The sequence below is a fragment of the Ambystoma mexicanum genome, chromosome 1q, assembly GCF_040938575.1.
Source record: "Ambystoma mexicanum isolate Mex_15411 chromosome 1q, UKY_AmexF1_1, whole genome shotgun sequence".
NCBI lineage: Eukaryota > Metazoa > Chordata > Amphibia > Caudata > Ambystomatidae > Ambystoma > Ambystoma mexicanum.
In genome coordinates, this window is record NC_090922.1 from 1251802297 (window position 1) to 1251825587 (window position 23291).

The 23291-nt window shown below is 42.4% G+C and overlaps 1 protein-coding gene across 6 annotated transcripts in view; it reads left to right on the forward strand.

The window, feature by feature from the left end:
- The window catches only part of LOC138545302 (FRAS1-related extracellular matrix protein 1-like), a 1530918-nt gene that overhangs the window by 552642 nt on the left and 954985 nt on the right, over positions 1-23291 (forward strand). For all 6 annotated transcript variants that reach the window (XM_069642060.1, XM_069642059.1, XM_069642062.1 and 3 more), the window contains one exon: positions 7343-7537. In XM_069642060.1, coding sequence (XP_069498161.1) covers positions 7343-7537 — 195 coding nt within the window. The remainder of the gene's footprint in view (positions 1-7342; positions 7538-23291) is intronic.

Here is a 23291-nt window from a genome sequence, read left to right on the forward strand (position 1 = left end):
GCTTTCATTGGAATGCAATGGATGAATTGTGTAATGGTCCAAAAGAGTGGATACTTTAGCAGGATCCAGAAGTTCGAATTGTCTAGTTTCTGATGGCTCTTGAATTATTTCAGTTGTTTCCCTTAAGCTTTTATCAATATTTATTTCCTTGTAGTACTCACTATTGTCTTTTAGATATTGCAATACTTGTCTAACTTTGTGTAAGTCCACTATTTGTTGCCAAATTTTTTTGTCCTTTGTTGGTACTCCATTTACAAAGACTATTAAAGAATGCTCTATTGAACGTTCCACTCCTAGAGTGTGTACATTTTCCTTTAGATCTAATGGCAAATAAACTACTTGACCACAAATGCCTTTCACCAATTCAGAGGAAGGTAATTTTGCTGTTTTTGTGATGAAGGCGTATAATTGCTTGAAATGGGTGAACTGTTATTATGCTCTCATACAAATTGAGCTGCTGCAGGATTTTTGGTAATGGAAACAATTCCAAATTATTTGTAATAGCACGTGAAGGAGTGTGGTTGTTGTCTAATTTTGTAGTACAGTAACTGCAACATATTAGGCGTTCAGTTATTTGTTTTCTGCTAAAAGGTAGAGAGCTAATTCAAAGCATTTAGAATCTTCATTGTCTTCTATTTTGCATGCTATGTCCACATTTTTTGTGTTCCTTTTGTAAAACGTTCTGCGGCAACACACACACATGGTTTGGTACTTCAGCCGATGACCTTTTACATTTTACTATTTCTTTTCTGTATGTGTGTAGTAGAAGGTTTTTATGTGCAGAATTGTTGCTACTATGTTGTAAAACTGTTGCATTTTGTAAGTGGCTCTCACTTCCAAAATATTTTCTCTGAATACGGTAAATGTCTTCTTGTAAGTATTTGGATGTACCATGCAGAAGAGTGGTATTTAAGTTGCCTAATTCTGAAGCTGGACTTTTTGCATAGTATATTTTGTACACTAGATTGCTTACATTGGAGTAATGTATTGATCAGACCTTCCAGGATTTTGCGGAATGAAATGGCATATTTTGCAGCATGAAATGGCAAATTTTGCGGCACAAATCTTTATTTATTGCGGCATTTCTGCTGGACATTTTGTATTAACTGGAGGGTGTGAGATTGGCACATTGCAGGAAATAGGCAGAGTGAAAGGCTACAAGAGAGCCAGGGTATCATTATTATGTATCGTTTGTATTAATTTAATAGGAAGAGTCCCAGATGTCTCTGGCTTGGCAGAACAGTTTTTGATTTGGCTACATTCTTGGTTTAATGTGTATGCCTATTTAATAGTATTAACTAAATTGATCATTATCAGTTGTAATGCTGAAAATATTCCCCTTCTATGTTCTCCAATCCCCCAAACACCCACACACCTCTCTCACCAACACACACACCACACATCTCACCAACTCCCCATCACAACTTGCATTCCTGAACCTCTCACTCTGTCATACAAATACTCACATGCTATGTCACACTGTCAAGTCACAATATGTACTGCCCATCACCTGCCACACTTCAAATCATACTCCCAAATCACACCTTACACTCTACAATTCCACCTGCAATATATAGTCCTTCATTCTTTTGTGCTGCTTCTGCATCTAGCATCCTTTCTCCCATTCTATCGCACTCTTCCCTCATCCTTTTTCCCAATCTGCAGCTCACTGCCTCTTTCCGGCCCACCGCTTCCTCTCTGCTTTCTGGCTCACTGACCACACGCTCCCTCTACTTGCTGTACCTCTGCTCGCTCTCAGATTTCGGGCCCACCACATCACTGCTTCCTCTGCTCTCTTGTGCACCGCTTCCTCCTCTGGCCCACTGCTCTCCCTCTGCTTTCTTGCCTATCACTTCACATCCCACCCATCACTCTCCCTCTCTCTCCTTTCCCTCTCATAGTGTAACCATTTTTTTTTTTTTAATCCAGATCCTCAAAAAATGGGGCATTTAAAAATGGAGCCGAGGATATGTTGTTTTTAGACAACCCATTTTTGGAAATGAGCAGGTCACCTTATTCTCAAAGGTGACCGGCACATTTCCACAGACTTGAGCTGTAGTGCAAATTGTGCGCTGGCCAGCTGCCTTGAATGGTGTTCTGGGTTGTTTGACCCAAGTGTAATTAATTGCGGTGGAATTCACCACCACCCTCTCCCCTACTTAACTGCTTGGTCGCTGCCGCTTCCCCTGCAACCCTGCGTTGTCAGATCCGTCCCTCTAACGTGGTCGGATCCGACTTCGCAGGGTCCCTTTTTCGTTATTTTCTTTTTTTTCTGTCCCGCCTCCAATTTTCAAAAGTGGGGAACACCCCTGCAACCCCCTAACCCAAATAATACTGAACTTGGGGAGCGGGTGACACTCCCGCAACACATGTTCCGTATTTATAAAAATCGATTGAATAGTACTGGAGGAAATAGGTCAAATTGTCCATTCGATCGATTTTTGTCATCAAAATGGGTAGTAGCTTGAATAGAATTGCTCTCCCGACAGTGTTCTGCAAGCTCCCAGCGCCTTTCACAGGGACAGGCCCCCTAGGGGCCTGCCACTGTAAAATGTGACCCAAAAAATGCATTTTTATCCTGTTTGAGGAACATAAATGCAAGAGACACAGCAGCGGTTCATACCTTAAAAGAAATGCATGATAGGGTCAGGAAAGACCCTGTCATGCAGTGGCACCCCCAAACCCTGTGCGCGTAGGGTTGCCTACAATTTGTACACATTTAAAAGTGCATCTTGCTTGGAAATGAGTGATGCAATTTTAAATTGGCAGAAACGCCACTTTATTTGATCAAGGAGGTGAAAAAGGCCATCTGAATGAGCGCACATATAAAATGGCCCATTCATGTGTCCCTTGTGGATTGGGCTGCTCTTTGTTTGGGCGTAAGTGATGAAATGTGACATCACAAACATCATTGATGATATCTGAAACATCATTGATGACATCACAGATGACTTTACATGTGAAAAGAATGTTGAGGCAAAGTCCCTACCTATAAGGGGTGCTTTGTATTATGTTGGGAGCAAGATGTCAGGGCTCATTGTGTAATATTAAACATGTGATAACTAGCTAACAAATCATGACTTAATACACACTTGTGCTAGTACAAACAATACATATGAAGCCCCAATGCATATAAATGAGAGGCACATACAGGGAAACTGAAGTAAGGAAGAAAGAAGCAGCATCATGAGAAAGTTTATCTTCCTGTAGACAAATTAATTGTGTGTTTGATGCCTGCTATTACGAAAGAAACGGCACACACCGAGGTTTGGGTAAGCTTTCAAGTTTATTTAAGCGGGCCCGCTAGCAAGGTCTCCCTCCTAGCCCAAGCGCTCTCAACCATCTTCCCCGCGTCACGCGACCATCCTCCCTTGAACAACAACAGAAGGGAGAATGCTCACGCGACGCCGCGCTCACGAGCAAACACCATCTCTACATATTACCCCATGTATGTGCATCATGAGCTGCGACCAGACCCTATGGAAAGTACTTTAAGAAGACACGACAAGGGTAACGTTTAGATATACAGCATCTTTTCAATTATTATATTGTGATTGTCAGTGAATAAAACCACCAGGGCTACAATGCACAAAAATAAGTGAGGTAGACATGTGATGTCATGGGTGATCTCATCAATGATGTTTGTGATGTCATCTTTGAAGTCCTGGGAGTTAGTCTTAGCAATGCGCGTAGATGGTGCGAGTTATGGTTGCTTAGCTTACCATAATGGGGGAATGAGCAGTGTTTTTTGGTTTCGCTGTGAAGTATAACATTCCTTTTACAAACTTTTTTTACTGAATGTACATATATATATATATATATATATATATATATATATATATAGCAGGGAAAGAAAACAAAGGGACTAAACATGTGACGTCGTCAGTGATGTCATCAGTGACATTTGAGATTACATCTTTCATGGTCTGGGTGTTAGTGGTAACAGTGCACAGGGGCGGTGGCAGGCTTTGGGGCTTAGGCTACCATAACTGTCCAATTTCAGGGGTTTTTCGGTTTTAATTTGAACCAGAAAGGGGAGGTTGCAATTGTTTTTTTAGTGAACTGCACAGTTTTTGGTAGGGCAACTTAACCATAACGTCCCCTCAACAACGTTTTTTTTTTGTAGCGATATACATATATATATAAGTTGTGTTTCTTTGTGGGTTTGTATGTGGTGTTGATCGTGGGGACGTAACTCCTCATGAACAGTGAGGTCTGGCACTATGAATTTTACATGGACTATTCTTTATTTCATTGCCGAATCAATGCACATATTTCTAGCTCGCAAGGTAATTCCATTCCCTACATAATTCACTTTTTTTGATCATTTGGCGTTATGTTTTGTGGTGTTCGACGCGCCATCTACAGGTCCTTCATAAAGGTCTACATCATGGCGCTGTGTGTGCTGAAGTGGTCTTGCGGTTTGTTTTGTTTTCTAATTTTTTTAGAAGACAGTGAGTGTCTTTCTTTTCATTGATTCCTTTTGCAATAAACTTGATACATGTTAATTTAATTATGTACCTCTGAATGTAACACTCACAGGACTATCATATATGCATGCTTACTCAGATTAGTTGCAGTGTGTGTTTAGAAGTGACAATGGCCACAGCTGCTAACACTGCAAATAATCAGAGTAAGCATACAAATATTATATTCATGTGATAATGAAATTATATAAATGAAAATTTGGTGTTCAAATAATTGGTGAAATTAACATGTATCGCATTTTACCTTTGTGACAAACAACAATATTTGTGCATCTTTTTTGGTGGAATATGGAACCGAAGCCGGGTACTTAGGCTTGTGTACCATATAGGAGGTTGCACACATCCATAGTGTTCACAACACCACCAAGCTCAACAAGAATTGAACCACCACTCCTTTGTAAGCCATTGTGGTGGGAAGCTTAAAGCTGTAATGACTTCCCTGGATACTAAAGGAGTCACGTATCACTGATATCCTCTCCCGGAGGATATGGGAAACAATGATCATTAAGATCCAAAAGCTGCTGCCTCATCCAATTGATCCAGGGGGGGAATATAGCACTCCTCTTTGATGCTGTTTGCCCAGCACAAAGGGGCAATTTTTCTTTTAGTATGGGTTTTACGAATTAATATACACAAAGATCAGTTCCAGTGTTGAATGCATGAGGATGCACATTAGTATCTCTACAGTCAGTAAAGGGAATGCTTATTCCTTTCTACGCTTGCATTCTTTCTGATCTGGTCAAATCCAACATATTTACATGAATTTCCTACTTTGGTTTGGCACAATGAGTGGAAAAAAGATACATTGCTAGGTGTGGATCGTTGTTCATTTGTTTAAGCATTCCATAGGTTTATTTTGTTTTATTCTGAGTAATTCTTTGTTTATAAACGGCTAAGGATGTGTGTGTGCAGAGGATACTGACTGGGCATGCACACAGATGATTGCACACCTGCTCAGCACACACTGCACAGCCTGGCCTCGGCAGAACAGGAGAGGGCATACCAAGCAGAAGAGCACATACGCATTACATACACTGACAGTGCAGATCACATATGTGTACCTGTAATGACCCAGGAACACATCACAGACCCCACAACCCTCTGTACATCCCACAAAGAGCACACAGACTGCAGCACACTATGAGGCTCCTGCAGCCCCAAAACAGGGACACATCTTGCAGACCAGAATTATTCCTGGAGCATGCACAGACCCAAGACCACTCCCAAAGAACAAACTGCCATAGTAGTTGAAGAACCAACATATTTCCCTGAGCAGAAACTCTCGGAAGTCTGTTGCAATGTTCACTGAAATCCTGGATACTACAGCAATACACGAGACGTAGCATAGCAGTGGCGTCCCAGTCCATCTTCACAATCCAGATAACCAAATCAAAGACCCAGAGAGGAGTACCAGAAACACAGTGCCCATACAAGATGACATCACCTTGGGGACACTTCAGTTAGTGTGGTGTATAATACACTGCTCCAGCTAGTTCTAAATAAAACATACTGAAGACTCTGAAGCATGACTGCCTTGCTTCTCTTTATTGCATAAGAAATTAATGATTTAGCCTAAACAGTCAGCTTTGTACAGAAATTCTCTTGTTCTGCCCACCATAAATATATTGAGATAAGAGTTTTTGAAGGTTTGCTAAAGATTCACACAACCTCAGGCTCCATCTTCCTTACAAATCACGTGGATATCAAAGAAATAGCACAATGCCCAGTCATGCTAGGACAATGTATCCACTGTGGCTTTCTGATCACTTTCAACTCGTTCAATTACCCCTGACTGCTCAGGTGATGCTGTGATCAATTATGCTTTCACTCTCCCCAGAAGCATGCTAAATTTGCAGTTCAATCAGCTGTTGTCCTATTGCTCAATTATAGCATTGCATGATTTTATAAGCATGAAGTTTATAAAACGTATGAAATCATGCTTGATCTAGGCCAGTACATCCAATACCGTTTATACTATCCACTATAGAGGCAATTTTACATTCAACTCGCCTACTAACACTAAGATGACACCCAGAAAACTAGTCTACTACATTTGAACTGTGCATACCTTACAAACCTGATTTCACTTTTTAAAGACAGCATCATAATTTGTCTTCACCAAATGGAGTAAGTAAACCCCTTTTTCATGCCCCAGGAAAACTTATGAGCAATATGGTGAAATGATGTAAAGAGAAAATACCAGTCGATTTATTTACAATGGCTCTAAATTCAGAATTGTTCTTCTTTTACAGTGTTTAATTAACATCATATTAAATGGGCTGAAGCTCTTGAAAGGGTATTTAGCGCTTAGGACAAAAAGGTGATTTTTTTCATACTTGGCAAGTGGTAGTTCCTACAAAAAAAAATGGAATAATGAACGCTAGCAGTATTCCCACTATTGTTAGTTCTTCATTGCTCTGTTGAGTCCTAGTGGCTCCATAATGGGGAATAACCATAATTTGTAATCTTGTGGATTTACCTTGATTACAAGTTTTGATAGTGGCAAACGAGTTGGTCGGAAGTATCACAGCAATAATGCCAAACTGGTACATAGGCCTGATGGGTCACCCACTCACTCATGCAGCTCAGAGTGCTACTCAAAACATTCCTCTACAAATCGTCCAACCCTAAAAATACCCCAGGTCTCTTCAATAAACCATCCAAATTAACCCCCTCACAACACCACATAGCTCCACAAAAAGCCTGTTCTCTGTGCGGTGTTGCCCCTTTACTCCTCCAAACCTGCTAGATGATGATCTATAGCTCTGTAAAGGAACGACTGTTCTTAACTTTGTAATGTTCATATGTTTGAGTGAACAAATGTAATATGGCTATGGTATTCACTTTTCCCATAGGTGGTGAAATAGGACACAGTGCTTGCATGGACACAGTGACATTAATTGTCTCTGATGGAGAGGCGGGGACTGTTGACAGCTGTTGCATCGATGGGCCTCTCCCGCCGCCAGTACCGCTTCATGCCAACCTTCCAGTATATGATCTCAACATCACTGTGCAACCAGTTAACAACCAACATCCCGTTATAACCATTGGTAAGTCTCAGACATAAACTATGTCCTACCACTGCAGTGTTGCCTTATCGCTTTTCAGACAGAGCGGGTTTTTATATGACATCATAATAGGCTGCCCTCACTCCTCCCTGCTGCTCCTAAAGCGTTTGAACATCAGTGATTTGCGTATGCGTTTGTTTTCTCACAAAAGAGCAAGAGAGGCATTTCTCTTTTCTGCAGTCACTGATGGAGAGTCAACATGTACACATGGAAGAATATTTGTATTTTCTTTTTGCAGTGTATATGTAAAAAGCAATATGCCCTGCAGTGCTGTACATTCGGCATTAAAACACTGAACTTCATAGAAAAACAATGTAACAAAGATTAAATAGAACAAATCAGAACCCCACCCCTTACCAAATTCTCTAGTGGAATGTCAAGGGCATAATGTTTATTGTGCCTAAAGAGTACTCAAATCTACCATGGACCATAGAGATGCGCCCCCTGCACAGTGCGAAAATGAGGCAAAAAAATTCCATTGGAAAACTCATATGGGAATACATTCAAATAAAACCGATATAGGGGGAGTATGAGGAGAGGGCAAAGGTATTGAGCCATATGAGACTCTTAGTGTGGAGTATGCCCAGACAGGGGTCACAAGCCTGCTATGCTTAGAGACCCGGGCAACACCTCACTAACGATGTCAATGAGTCTGAAACATGTTTAGGGTTGCTTGAGGTCTTTTGAATAGATGTGAACTAGAGGTTTGGGCTGGACTGCTCCTTTAGGGGTAGGAACGAGCCAGACTAGCATATGGTGAGAGCCCTTCTGTAAAGACAGGTCAGGCTGAAACATGATGATGGTCTGTATGATTGGCTTTTGGAATGCCAGATGTTGGACCACATTTACATAGGAGAATACCCTATGCATTTTTTGGTCAGCCCACTTTCACTGCTGGCATTGTAGGCCATTTGAGTATTACATTTCTTTTTGTTGAGTGCAAAAACTACTCAGAAACAAAACAGTTGAAGCCACCTAATATATCGGAGACCACACAGGTGAGTTCTTAACTTCTTTTGTTTATTATGTATATATATATATATTCAATGAGCCCCACGGACGTCTTCTGCCTTAGCAGTGCAACTGCCTATTCCTAACCGTTCATACAGAAGCCCCAAGTCCCTCACATTCCACTCCATTATTGACTCACCATTGCACACATCCCTTCTCCTACAATAACAAAAGAAAAATAACAAAACCTCTAGCATAGCACATGAATATAAAAACCTCAAACATACAACACAAACCTTCTCTTGTAACTCACTAGGCATTCAATTCCAGCCCCTATTTTTCATAAACATCATATTGCTGTAACCTGCTTGGCATTCTCTGAATCCTCACATTCCTTCTCATACCTTTGTGCAGCATTATTCCTTCATCAGAACCATTGACCATCACTCGTCCTCCCTCTTCCAAAGAACTTCTCTCCATTACACCATTGGCCTCTATTCTAACCCAGGCATTGTCATTCTCCATGCCCTCTTCATTCTCCATGCCCTCTTCGGCAGCATGATCCCAATGATCCCAAACTATCCTCTCAGTCCTTGTTTAGTCTATGACAGCACATATGACAATTCTGTCTAAATTCCACACGGTCCATCTTCCACTCTCACAGCACTCTTAAAGCACCCTAGCACATTCTTTTGCTGTACCAGTGAATGTTGATTAATCCCTTACTACCACTTCTTCCCCATTTCACTTTCACCACTTCTCCCACTCAAATCTTGTTCATTCCCTTTTTTATACTACTCATACATTTCTTGTCATGGTACATCTTGTTTTTCTCCTGAGTCACCAATACTCTGCTGGCAATGAATCCTTCACTTATTTTCTAGATCCCCAACCTTTCATTCATCCACGCTGGAGAATATGTATTGTTTGGCGTTTTACCTCTCATCAAACTGAAAGGTGTAACCCCAGTAGCACTATGGTACATTACTCTAATAGTCCATACCAATTCACTCAGAGCCTCTTTCAATCCATGCCATTTTGTGTTGCTTGTTGAACACATTTCCCAATAACCATATTCAATCTTTCCACCAGACCATTTGTTTCCGGGTGGTATATAGATGAAAACCTCCATCCGAATCCTAATTTGTCACAAAATTCCTTGATCTACATTGCCCTAAATTGAGGGGATGTTATCACAAAGTACCACCCCTGGAGTGCCTTTTATTCTAAATATTTTATCCAGAAACATAATAACCTTCCTTGACGTCACTCTATCCACAATCGCCACCTCTGGCCAGCATAAATATCTGTCTACTATTACCAACAAGAATATGTTTCCTTGCCCTATTGCTTCATAAGGAGAGAGAACATGAGCTCCATCCATGGTCACTTCGGGACAGGAATCTGGTTCAATGGCTGCTTATTAGTTACCAAATTCTTGTCACAATGTGCACAAGGTGCACACGTTAAGTATTATTTCCACTTGTATATCCATTGCCGCCCACCAATCTTTCTCCCTTAACTTTCTTTTTGTAATCATAACTTCAGGGTGACCCTCATGTGCCAATTGGATTATCTTTTCTCTCATTTATTCAGGAGGTATCACCTTAGTTCCTCTCATAATCCACCCCTTTAAGTAAATAACTCTTCTTTAACCATAAAGTATCCTTCATACTATTCTTCTAAATTGTCCTTTTCGGCCATCCTTTGACAATCCACTCTTTCACATTATTAAACATCTCATCATCTCTGCTACATTCTTCCCACTAATCTCTTCCCAATGCTTCCACAATTCCACACATTTGTTCCTCTACTTCTTTTCCTGAAATGTTTGTACAACTCACTGGCAACAGCATCCTGGACAAAAAATCTACCACACAATTTATTTTTCCTGGCAAGTATTCCATCTCACAATTGTACTACATTAACCTCAGCCCTAATCTGGCAATCCTCAGAGTTACTTTAGACATTCCTCTCATCGTTACAATCTCTATTAATTGCTTGTGATCAGTCCTTATCGCAAACTCCTCTCCCCAAACATACTGCCTAAAATGTTCTGCACCCCAACAACATGGTAATGCCTCCCTTCCAATTACCGAGTATCGTGTTTCTGAATCAGTTACAGCCCTTGATGCAAACAACCCTACTCTCACTCGATCTCCATCGTTCTGAGATAACACTGCACCCAAACCTTCACAACTCATCTCATGTCATTTTGGACATCCTTCCAGGAATTACATACCCCCAACAACAGTGCTCCAATGATGCCTCTTAACCTCCTTTACTTTCTGAACACCCAATTTTCATATTCTTCTTCATGAGTTCCCTTAAAGGCTGAGTAATTTCCCAAAATCCTGCAATACATTTATTAAAATATTTTTCCAACCCCAGGAAAGAATGTAATTCTTCCTTATTACTGAGAGACACAGCCTCCTCTATTGCCCTTTTGGCCTTCAACTTTGGTTTAAATCCACCATTAGACAAAGTTTTGCCCAAATAATCCACTTCTGGCATGCCAAATGTACGTTTACTATGCTCCACTAAGTCTTTTCTCTTCCAACTTCTTAAACACCATGTCTAACTTTTCATTATGTTGCCTCTCACCAGTCCACTCACAACAATACCCTGGAATACTTCTATCCCAGTCATCTCCCCAAACATGTGCAACATTACCCTTTGAAATACAGCTGCCACCGATGCTAAATCAAATGGCATTCTCACATAACAGTAAATGCTGCAAGAGTCATGAGTGCTTTGTGGGTGAAAGAGCCAGGAATAATGATGGATTTCGTTGTCAGCTGTGAGTCTGGGGGCTGCATTGTGCGTGAGCACTTAAGTAAGCAACCTATGTTGGATGTGGTTGGTTGAATTTGGTTTCTAATACGTATTGAGTGGACCTAGAGATAGCCATACAGCCTCCACCTGCCTTTCAACACACCCCTGCTGAGCCTGCTTTTGTGTGGACCATGTGGAAGAAGATATGTCACACATACCTGATTGTTACAGGTGGGAAGGCAATTGACTCCGAGAAGAAGCATGCTACCCTGGTTAATAGCATGGGCTTGGAAGGTTGATGGATTTGTGAGATATTTATCAAGCCACTAAGTACACCTTGCTTAGTCAGTTTGGGCCTTGCATAAATGTAGTCATGGAATGCCACCATTTCTTCTGCCGCTCGCAGGGGACCGGGGAGAAGGTGATTGCTTATGTGCCAGCCTTGTGGAGCCTGACTAAACATTGTGACATTGGAACTCTTGCAGAAAGCCTAGTACAGGATCAGGTAGTCCGCTGCATGATGGATAAAAGGCTACAGGAGAGGTTGCAGATAGTTAAGGACTTCTCTCTGGAAAAAGCCATCACAATGGCCAAATTGGCAGAATAGTCCTCCGCCTATTCCTTGACCTTGAGTTCTTCTAAGGGGGAAGTGAACAGTATGAGTAGCAAGGCAGCCATTCAGAATCCTCTAAGAGGACAAGGGAGAAGCTTCCTTTCACAAGGTAGCAATCCCTGAGGGGTGAGAGTGAACCTAGCATGTGGATACAGTAACCATGTTTCAACAAGTTTGTGTGTCATGCTAAGAATGTGATTTGTAAGAAGTGCAATATGAGTAGACACATAGCACAATTAATATTATTATGGTATTTATTTAGCGCAGACCTATCTTAGAGAAGCAACGGAGCACTTTACGGAGGTATACAACATACAGATGCCTAATGGAGCACTTGTCAGAGGTAAAAATAGAACAGCTATACAGCGTGTAGGTGGGATACAGAGGAGCACAGAGGAAGGGTACAGCTGTATTGGGTGGTGGGGAGAAGAGAGGTGGGCAGCGTCTAGCATGTCTGGTGGCATGAGGGGCAATGTGATGGCCTAGGTGTTGAGGCAGAGAGATTCCTTGAAGAGGTGGGTGTTGAGTTCCTTTCTGGATTGTAGGAGCGTGGGGGTGAGTCTGATGCTGATGGGAAGGAGGTTCCATAATTTTGGGGTGTACGCAGAGAAGGCTTGTTTTCTGGTCCTTTCCTTTTTGCAGTGGTGGATTTCAAGTCTGCATGTGTCCTGGCTTCTGGTAGTGCACTGTCAGCCGGAGATGCTGAGTTTCTCCGCAAGGTAGCTGGGTGACTTGAGGGCAACTACCTTATAAATGATGGAGCAAAACTTGAAGGTGATTTGTGCGTGCAGTGGGAGCCAGTGAAGGTTGATGAGGGGCGTGGTGATGTGGTCATATCTGCGTAGACCCTTGATGAGGCATGTGGCTGCATGTGGGATACTTCTCAGGAGTACAAGGGAGGACGACGGGATGCCTTTGAGGAGTGCAATGCCCCAATCGAGGTGGGATCGGACCAGTGCTTCTATGGTGGAACTAAAGCTGTCTGGAGGGAGAAAGGGCTTGACTTTCTGCAAGAGGGAGAGCTGATACCAAGCTGTCTGAGTTTTCTTAGCTATGTGTGTCTTGAAGGAGGTATTTGTCGATGTGGAACCTGAGGGTTTTGGCACAGGAGGTGAGCTCAGGTGTGAAGCTCTCTGAGTTCATGGTTGATAGCCAGGTCTGTATGTCTGGGTGTTGAGTTTTATTGGTGAGGAGTAGGAACTTGGTGTTGGAGGGTTTGAGCTTCAAGTATGCACTGGACATCCAGTACTGTATCATCTAGAGGCAGGTTTTGAGCCTATGGATGTTCTAGATGGAGTCGATCTTGAGGTATAGCTGTGTGCCGTTGGCGTATATTGGTGGATGTGAATGCTGTGTGTGGCCATGAGGGCTCCCAGCAGCTCCATTTATAGATTGAAGATCACTGGGGAGAGGATGGAACAGGTGACGGTAGCATTGGCGACCTAGAGGAGTCCATCTGAAAAAACTACTGGTGGTTGGCGAGGTAGGACTTGAACCAGTGTAGGACAAGGTTGCTGATCCCCATGCACAGATGTAGGGTGTCCGTAAGTGCCTGGTGGTATACTGTGTCAAGTAGAACCAGGAGGCATGGGTGGCCGCCATAGAGGATGTTAAGGGCGTCTTGGACCACCTGTATGGTTGCTGTCTCTTTGCTGCATCTGTGTCTTAACCCGGATTGGTAGGTTTGGAGGGTATTGTTGGTATCCATGTTTTGCTGCAGTTGTGAGGCTACCACATTCCGATGATCTTACCTAGGAAGGGAAGATGGATGATGGGGCAATAGTTACCTAGATTGTCAGGATCCAGAGTGGGTTTTAGTCGATTGGAAGGTGCTTTGAGTTCGGGAGCTGTTGATGATCTCCAAGTATGGAAGGAGAGCTTCTGCAGAGAGGGTGTTCATGATGGATGCTGGGAGGATGTCGTCTGTATACAATGGGACTTTGAGGGTGGCTAGTGTTTCTACCAGGTCCTCTGGTGAGAATATCTTGAATGTTGTCCCAGGTGTGGAGATTACATGAGGAAGGACATGAGGTGGGTCTGTGGATGCAGAGCTGGTGTCTATTTGCTGGCAAATCTTGCTGATTTTGTCGATGAAGGTGTTGATGGCAGTGGATTTTTCTATGGAGTGTGGTATGGCAGGGGCGTGTAGTGGGTTGACGCAGTGCCTGACCACTTTGGCGAGGGCTCTGCTTTTGTTGTCTGCTTCTATGAAGCATTGGCATTGTGCTGTGTTTGACTGTGGGCGTCAGGAAAACGGAGCAGAGCTTCCTTCATCAGTTTGGTGGCCTTGTTGCCTGGAAGGTTGAAGTCCCCTAGTAAGATGTTGGCATGCGTGAGGGACCTGGTAGTGACCAGGTCATTGAAGTCTCTGATGAAGGCAGTGTTGGATTTCGGTGGCCTGTAGATGAGATGGAAGGTGACTGTGTCCATTGGGGGAGCGGGACGTGGCAGGAGAGGACTTCAAAGGAGGCAGTGTCGTTGACATCAAGTGTGGTGCAGGGGCACAGAGTCTTGTGGATGACTGCAAGGCCTCTGCCTGTCTTTTTCGGTTGATCTGTGTTGGAGGCTGTAGCCATTGAGGACAAGGATGTCTAGGATGTGGGTGGAGGTGGGTGGGTGTCAGCCAGGTCTCAGTGATGAAGATGGCATCAAGAACGTGTGTGGTGATGAGGTCAGCGATGTCTGTTGCATGGTTGCTAGCTGAGCGGACTTTGGAGAGCATCAACATCCGTGTTGTGGACGGTGTGGGGGTGCTGATGGACTTGAGACAGATGTGGGTGAGGTTGCTGCATTGCAGAGTCCGTGCCTTAGAGGAGGGGCAATGTCGTTGGCCTTGCATGATGATGGTGGGGATGGCTTGTGGGGAAGAAGGGAGAAAACACATGTAGGCGCGTGTTTACTTGTTGTCTGAGCAGGGGTTTGGGCCCTGGGTCCTCCCGGTCCGAACAGGTCCAGACAGGAATTACCCTTTTCCCTGTCTGCCCTTCACTCCGGAAACCCTTGCGATATATATGTCCTTGATCTAAGAATTAAGAGCAGAAGGGAAGAGGCAGGACTAAGAAGGTATGTGGAGCTCAGGGCAGGTGACTTAGAGCCACCTGCTCACCAATTGTGAAGGAAAAGAAGCTGGAGGGCTGCTTAAGTAAGGAAAAGGAGTGTCAAACCAGGAAGGCACCAACAATTTAAAGTGATTTACTGGTGGGTGGGGTTTAGTCCATGTGACCTAGATCCACTTGCACCTGCTTACAAACTACAAAGGAAAGGTTCCATGTAATAATGTCGCCACAAAAATATCGCCATACAAAAATATCGCTGAAAAATGTTTTTTTTGTGGCGACATTATTGCATGGAACATGCGGGGGACACCCCCGCAACCCCAATTTTTTTTTTTTTTTTTTTTATAAATGTTTTGCCCCTGTTGCCATATATATGGTCACCCAAATAATATCGCCACGACATTTTCCCGGCGATATTATTTACGGCGACCATATATGTGGCGATATTATTACCTTATACCAAAGGAAAAGAGCAAAGTGTGCAGAGATAAATTCTGAGGTGAAGTGACATGCTTGGAAGATGAGTCTCTTCCAGGAGAGCATGGGTGACTTGTTAATAGCCACAATTGATGGTGAGGATGTGGATGCACCGTGGTATGTTGTGAGAATTTATGAACGTGAATTGAAAATGATGGCTGATTCTGGATAAATATATACTGTGGTATTGGCAAATGTTTTCAACAGCTAGGCGTTGCCCTAACTAATTTGAAAGCCCCAGGCATATGCCCAAAGGGGTATGGAGACAGGCCTATTAATATATTGGGCTCCATATTAAATGTACCCTGTTGTTGTAACTGTACAGCGCTTTGGTATAAAGCGCTTTATAAGAATTAATACAATACAATACAATATTAGTGGACATTGAGTTTAAAGACTGGGCTTTCGAAGGCATTTTATACGTTGCTGACAAAGGGGTGTCCCTGTTGAGTTGGAGGCATCAAAAAGGCCTGCAGATTGTTCAGAATCGTTATGCCATTGAATCAGTCATGTTAGTAGAGAAAGACCTATGTGCACAGTTCAAGAATGTGTTCTGATCAGATGGTTGTTTGAAAGGTTTCTGTCACAAAATAGTTCTAAAAAAGGGGGACAAACCTGTAGTACACAAGGTCAGGCCAGTACATCTAATACGGAGAGAAAAACTCAAGGGTCAGCTTAACAAGCTATGTGAGAACATGGTTATTGAGCCACTTGATACTGCTCAGTGCTTGTCTCTTGTCATTGTCAAAAAGGGTGATGGGAACATAAGGATGTGTTTAGACAGTAGGTCTCTGAATAACAATTTTGGGTTGACCGCTATCCCCTTCCAAAGTTCCAAGAGATGATTTCTCTTTTGCGTGGCATTTCTCGGCGACTGATTTGTCCAATGCATATCATCAGATCATCAGATCGAACTGCACCCGACTCTAGACCCCTGACATCATTTGTGACACAATACAGGGTCTATAGGTTTAGGAGGATGCTGTTTGACTAGACTTCTGTGGCAGCAGCTTTCCAGAGAGTTATGGAAATGTTGTTCAAAGGAATGTCAAATATGAACTGTTTTCAAGACGACATTCTTGTTTTTGCGGATGATTCTCCTCGTCGTGTGTGTGTGTGTGTGTGTGTGTGAAGTTCTGAGGATCTTAGATCAGGCAGATCTCATTATTAAGGAGGAGATATGCAAGTTTAAGATGTCTGAAGTGTCTTATTTAGGACATGTGATAGATTAGTAGGGTATCCGGACAAAAACAAGCTTGGTGGATGCAGTGCTGAAGGCACCTGCTCCACACAACACAGATTCCTTGAGGGTGTTCCTTGGCCAAGTACTATTCAAAGTTTATAAAGGGTTTTGCATCTATATGTGTGCTGTTGAGGGAATTGTTGAGGAAAAATGTCTTTTTTGTGTGGGGTATAGATTGTGAGGGAACGTTCACACTGATTAAGGAGAAAATTGTGGGAGTTCCTACACTGAGTACATTTCATCCCTGTAGTAAATTTATATTGACGACTGATGCAAGTGGAGTAGGACTTGGGGCAGTCCTTTCACTCAGGTCAAGGAAGGTTGTGAGTTTGTGCTTGCTTTTGCTTCCAGGGCATTGCAAGGTACTGAAGGGAATTATTCAATGGTGGGACAGGAAGCCCTGGTGAGTTTTTGGGCAGTGAATCATTTCAAGTTCTTCTTTTGGAGAGTTCCATTTGTTATAAAGATGAATACTCAACCCTTCGGTTATACTTTAAGGGGGAGCCTGAGCGGTTCTCCTAGAATTAATCAATGGGCGTTGGCGTTGTAGTAATATAATTTTTCGATGGTGTACGTTCCAAGTCCATGCAGTGATGTTGCATACTGCTTATCCCAGCTTCCTCTGGAGGGGGGTAACGAATGAGGGAGAATGTTCGATGACAGCCCAGGTGGCTCAAGAAGGTAGTAATTTAGTGAAGTGGCATGATGAGTGCATGGCTGATGCGGAAATCATGAGGATTTGTCCGTTTTTTGGAAGAAGGGTGGCCCAAAGGGGAAGCTGCCATCCGTGTTCAATTTGAGCAAGCTAAAGCAGAGTTGTGGGCCGATAGAGATGTTTTGTGTATGGGTGAGAAGGTTGTTCTGCCTAGGGGCAGGAGGAGTCTTATTTTGGAGATTGCTCACAGGGGACATTAGGGGTGGAATATGACTAAGAGGAGGGTCAGAGAGACTTATTGGTGGCCCAACCTGGATGCAGAAGTTGAGTTGTTAGTAAGGCACTCTGCGCGTATAGTGACAAGTCACGTGACGGTGGAACCGCCTGTGTCCTGTGAAGATCTCTGCCAAGCCATGGGACAAATGTGCCTTGGTCAGTACAGGGCCTTTGCTGAAATGCATTTAAGGTAAGAAATACATGTTTGTGGGGATGGACTATTTTTGTATTTGTATTTTATTTGTAGTTTATATAGCACCTTAACACCAAGGCACTGTACATATGCCAACTTACAGTACAATAGTTATGAATACAAAATAGGGCAGTTCATCAAAATAAGATCACAATGCAAGCAATAGAAAAGAGTAGTACACAATTTGAGATTGAAGGAGATAACTCTTTGAGGAAGAGCGAAACAAAGAGTAAGAAGCAATAGATCAAGAGAGAGAGGAAGAGCAACGAAAAAGAATGAAAGCACAATTTGGCAAGGGAGAATGGGGAACTGATAATAGAAATTGGGTTTGTGAATGAAGAATACAAGAAGGGACATAATAAGAAACAAGTTGTGTAAAATAAATAGGAGCGAGCCCATAAAGGGAATTCAAGACAATACAGAGAAAGTTCAATTTAAGCCACCAATGGAAAGGTAGCCAACCAAGAGAAGATAAAGAAGTAGAGGTAGAATCACGAGGAGAAAGCAAGTAAAGTAGACAAATTGAGGCATTAAAGAATGAATTTAAAAGAGCAAGATGAGAAGACCAAAAAGTAATACAGAACAGCAGAATAGCTGTGAGAAAATAACCGAGAAATCAGAAGTTTGGTAGCAGTAAAGGTAAGAAAGGACCAAACTTTGCAAATGTTAGAGATGATAGCGACATGAACGAGAAATAATAGAAATATGATAATAAAGGGACATATGAGTATCAAGATAAAGACCAAGATTCCAAGCAGTAGATGAAATAAGAAAATGAGAAGGAGAAAACAGAACAAAGGGTGGAGGGGAAGGAGGACAAAGAGTGCATGATGGAAAGCGGAGTTTATGAAGTATTAAGAACAGGAAAGTGATCAGACATCCAGGTCTTAATAATGCAGATGCAGGATGAAAGATTAATATGGATAACATAGGTAAAAGAGGAGAAGGACAAAAAGAGATGGGTGTCGCCGCATAGAAATGATGAGATAACCCAAAAGGAGAAATAATAGCAGCAAGAGGAGAAGTGTAAAGAGACAAGGACCAAGAAAAGAACCTTGTGCAACACCATGATGAAGAAGTGCAGACTCAGAGGAGGCACAAGCCCAAGAAACAGAATAAGTATGGTTAGATAAGTGATAGTAAAACTAAGATAGTACAGACTTGGAAAACCCAAAAGAAGAGAGTTATTGTAAATGTAAGAGGTGGTCTACCAGGTCAAAAGCAGCAGAAAGATCCAATAATATGAGAATAGATGAGTGTTTAGCAAAGAATCATAAACAGAAAGAAGAGCTGTTTCAGTACAATGGGGTGGACGAAACCCAGACTGGAAACAGGAAAGAATCGCGTTTTTATGGGCAAAGGATGAAACCTGGGGATATACAAGTCGTTCCAGAAACTTAGATACATAAGGAAAAAGAGAAATAGGACACAAATTAGGAGAAGACGGATCTAAGGAAGGTTTTTTTCAAAATGGGAAGAATAGTAGCATGCTTAAATGAAAGCGGAAAGATGGTGGTGAGAAGGGAAGTATTGAAAAGAGCAGCAAGATAGGAATTAAGAGGATAGATTTTAGGAATGAGGGACGAGGGAAAGGGATAATTGGGAAAAGCAGTAGGGTGAGCCTGTGAAAGAAGCAGGGAAATATCAGAGTTGGAAATTGAAGAAAAAGAGGAAATAACCATAGATATTGGAGAAGATGGAGGAAGTGGTTGAGAAGAAGAAAGTGAAGATGGGGGAATCAAGAGAGGAAGAAGAAAGATGGGGAATAAGTGATTGAAAGAGACGCTTAGGATGGTCTGATTGAGATTGCAAACAATCAGAGTAATAGGACTACTTAGAGCAAAAAGCTTCATACATCATACAGACTGTCATTCAAAGTGGCAGTGTGTAGGTTGGTCTAATGATACCATGGCCAAATCTGTAGTGGAATTTATGGATGGTTTATTCAGAATAGAGGGGTTTCGCTATGTTTTGTTGATGGATAATGGAGTTCAGTTTCGCTCTAGTGTTGTGTCAGAGTATTTGAGGAAGGCTGTTGTGCATCTTGAGACAATGGCTTTGTACTGCCCAAGGCAGAATGGAATGGTTGAGCGATTTAATAGAGTAGTGAAAGGGACTCTTCAATTGGCTAAAATGTCAAATGTATGTGTTGAAGGGTAGATTAATGACATGGTGTGGGCATATAGAACACTGCCTCATTCCAGCACAGGTGTTTTGCAATTTGTAGCATTAAAGGGTAGGAAACCGATCTGTGAATTAACCCTGGAGTGGCTAGGTACATTGTGTCCTGTCAAGGTGGGTAGGGAGGAATTGATTAGCAGGGCTGAAAAGTGCCAAGAGTGGTACAGGCAGTGGTTTGATAGCAAGAAGCATGTTTGTGCAGCGATATTCAGGATTGTGAAAGTATTGGGCACGGTTGTGGTGTTGAAAGATGGCAGGAAATGGTGGAGCCAGAGGCAGCTGGTCACGTGCTATGAAGTAGAAGGAAAGAGTAACATGGGCAGTGGGTTGGGCCAGGAGTGGCCGTGTTATGCTCAGCCGGATGGAGTGGAACGTGGCTGTGATAGTGCAAGTGTGGAAGTGAGAGGAGCGACATCGGTTGTGAGTGCAAGTGGATAGGCTGGTGTGCGTGAACCAGTCGGTTGTTCAACAGAACCGGCAGGTTAAGCTTGTGGGTCTTCACAGGTCGCATCTGGAATAGAGTGTCCTGGAGAGGAGTGATCCATCGAGGAAGGAATAGGTGGACGAGGCCCTTTGTGTTGAGTTTGGTTAAGGGGAAGGTGTGTAGCGGGGTCCAGCACTGTTGTGCTATGCTGAATGTGACAGCTGGTGATGTGCCATGGGCCATGTTGCTGCTGACGCCTCATCCCGGATCATACAGAGAGCGTCCTTTGAATGCTCTCTGTGCATTGTGGCACACAGAGGGAATGGTGACACTACAGGAGTGGTTGGAAGCAGCAGATGGTGCGGGTCCATGTCAGGAGAAAGACTTGTGAATAGACGCACTTACTTGATTTGTAAGGCTCCTGTCCTTTCCTCGGTTGCCAGGTCAGGACTCAACACAGTGCCTTTGTGAGAGAAAGGCAACCCTCCTCTGGGTGTATTTGCTCATTTGGTCACTGACCTCTCAGTTGAGATGTTTCTACCATCAAGAAGCATATCTGTGTCAGTGGTACCGCAGGGGGATTGTGGGAAAATTGCCAAATAGTCTGACCTTTTGCCTACCTTTGTGCCTTCATGTCTCCTGTTCTGTCTTTGACCTCGCACTACAATACCCTGCCATGTCTGCCCCAGGGATTTGTACATTCTGTTATTCAATTTGCTGCTACCACTCCTGGCAGAAAGGGGTTAATATACGTACCATCTATTGGGCAATTACTTTATTCTCTTATTCCTGACACTCGCATGCATTAGGCATGCCTCAACTGAGTGTGTACATACCTTTCCTCAATGAAAATGTTCTCTCACCCAAGTCTCTGCATTCTTCCCATCTTTTGATGGTCTCTTATTATTCTCTTGTAATCAAACAAAAGAAAGGTCACTATCTATTAGTAACGAACATATGTACCCCTACTCACACCCAAGGACGCTTGCTATCAACCTCTAAACAAATACAAGGTGATACCATTGGGTCAACAATGATGTTTCTTATATAAACACATGTCAACTTTATTAGTACATCAGAGCGCAAGTCTAACCACCTGCTGAATCATATCAAAAGACATTTAAAAACCTATACATAAATCACTATAATTCAGTACATCAATCTACATACATAGTACATCTACAACATCAAGTGACACTGACTCAAACCAACACAGTGATGGGTGATTAAACGTAATTTCCTATTATGTCCTAAGGGCTAATATGGGCCCAATGTTATCTCCTTATATTTGTTTAGAGGTTGATGGCAAGAGTGCCTGTGTGTGAGTAGGGGTACATATGTTTGTTACTAATAGATAGTGACCTTTCTTTTGTTTGATTACATATATTGAATTCCCATTTAGTAGGATGGTCCAACACCACACAGTGGGAAAGCCCTTGAGTGAATACTAACTCTATTATTTTGTTACCTGTAAAGTAATCGTTTGCAGATCTGTGTTTTTCTTCCCTTTCTACAGTCTATACCTATACCATTCTCATTATTCGTTGTTATCTGATGTTTTGTTCATCCTCTGTCCCCGTTTCCTTTTCATTCCATGTTTAATTCTCTTTTGTTAATTTTCTACTCTATCCCTTTTCCTCTTTGCTTCGTCTTCATCATTTAAAAAAACGGTTTCCATCACCTTTTTCGTTACCCCCTGTTAGAGGTTGTGTTATGTGCTCTCTATGTTTAAAGGTAAAAGGAAAGGAAAGGAAGGGAAGTGAGGAAACAAGTGCCTTTTTATCTGAAACATGAAACTTGGTTTGCTTTCAATAAGAATGCAAGTTACATTTTGCACCTGCAAAATGCTCTTCGATTGGGTTCCCATAAGTGAGCTAATGAATTACCTTCTTCATGTAACATACCCATCCCCCACCCTTAAATGGTAAAATATCTTTGGAGCCCGAGTCCCGTTGCAAATGATAATTGTGTGCACCTGTGTGAGCAATGTGTGCAGCAAGAACACGTTTGCCGACTTGCTTGCAGTTTGTGACTCTAGCTTGTTCAGAATATGCCTTTTTGTCCCCCGCTGTACACTTGATGATTACGGGTGACACCCCCGCAACTCCCGCAGCCCATAATGCCGAACTAGAGGGGCGCGGAACACCACCGCCACCCCAGCTCCCCTTGTTTGGCATTATGGACTATATATATATATATATATATATATATATATATATATATATATATTTTTTTTTTTTTTTTTTTTTTTACCGAGCCCAATGCGCACTGAAGAGGCATTCAGCTTTTTATCTTCAAGCTTTTGGGCCGAATAATGCATTTCATTTCAACGCAAAATCAAAATAAACAATACATTAAAAGTTAGAAAAATCATGGCAACATAATTGCATCCACATTATCAGGGATCCTTAAAATAAAAATGTTAGTACTTTATATACTCTTGACAGATTATCCACTTTCTGCAATTAATATAAAATAATGACTTTTTAAGTTTCATAAAAATTGACAGGGGTCACCAAAATCTTAATAATTGTGTGCTATTAACAATGCTACAAAATATGTGCCAATCTTGTACCATACTTGTAACTGGTAGACCATTTCACCTGGGTTCATCTTCTGTTACCGCTGCATCCTTCACAAACCCTTCAGATAAAGTGTAATATCCTTCAGAACTTAGCGTCACACTTCATCAATGATCCCCTCTAACACAATAACACAACGTACAGAGATGATGTTTGCCCCGAAGTATATCAGGCAATGCTCCTCCTCTGGCCACTGCATTAAAGCAAAATGAAAGGGGACACTTCTGGACTCCTGGCTTGGGAGATATTCTGTATATGGTGATGTCACATTCACGTCCCACTTCCCACAAGTAACTGCTTGCTTTCTTTT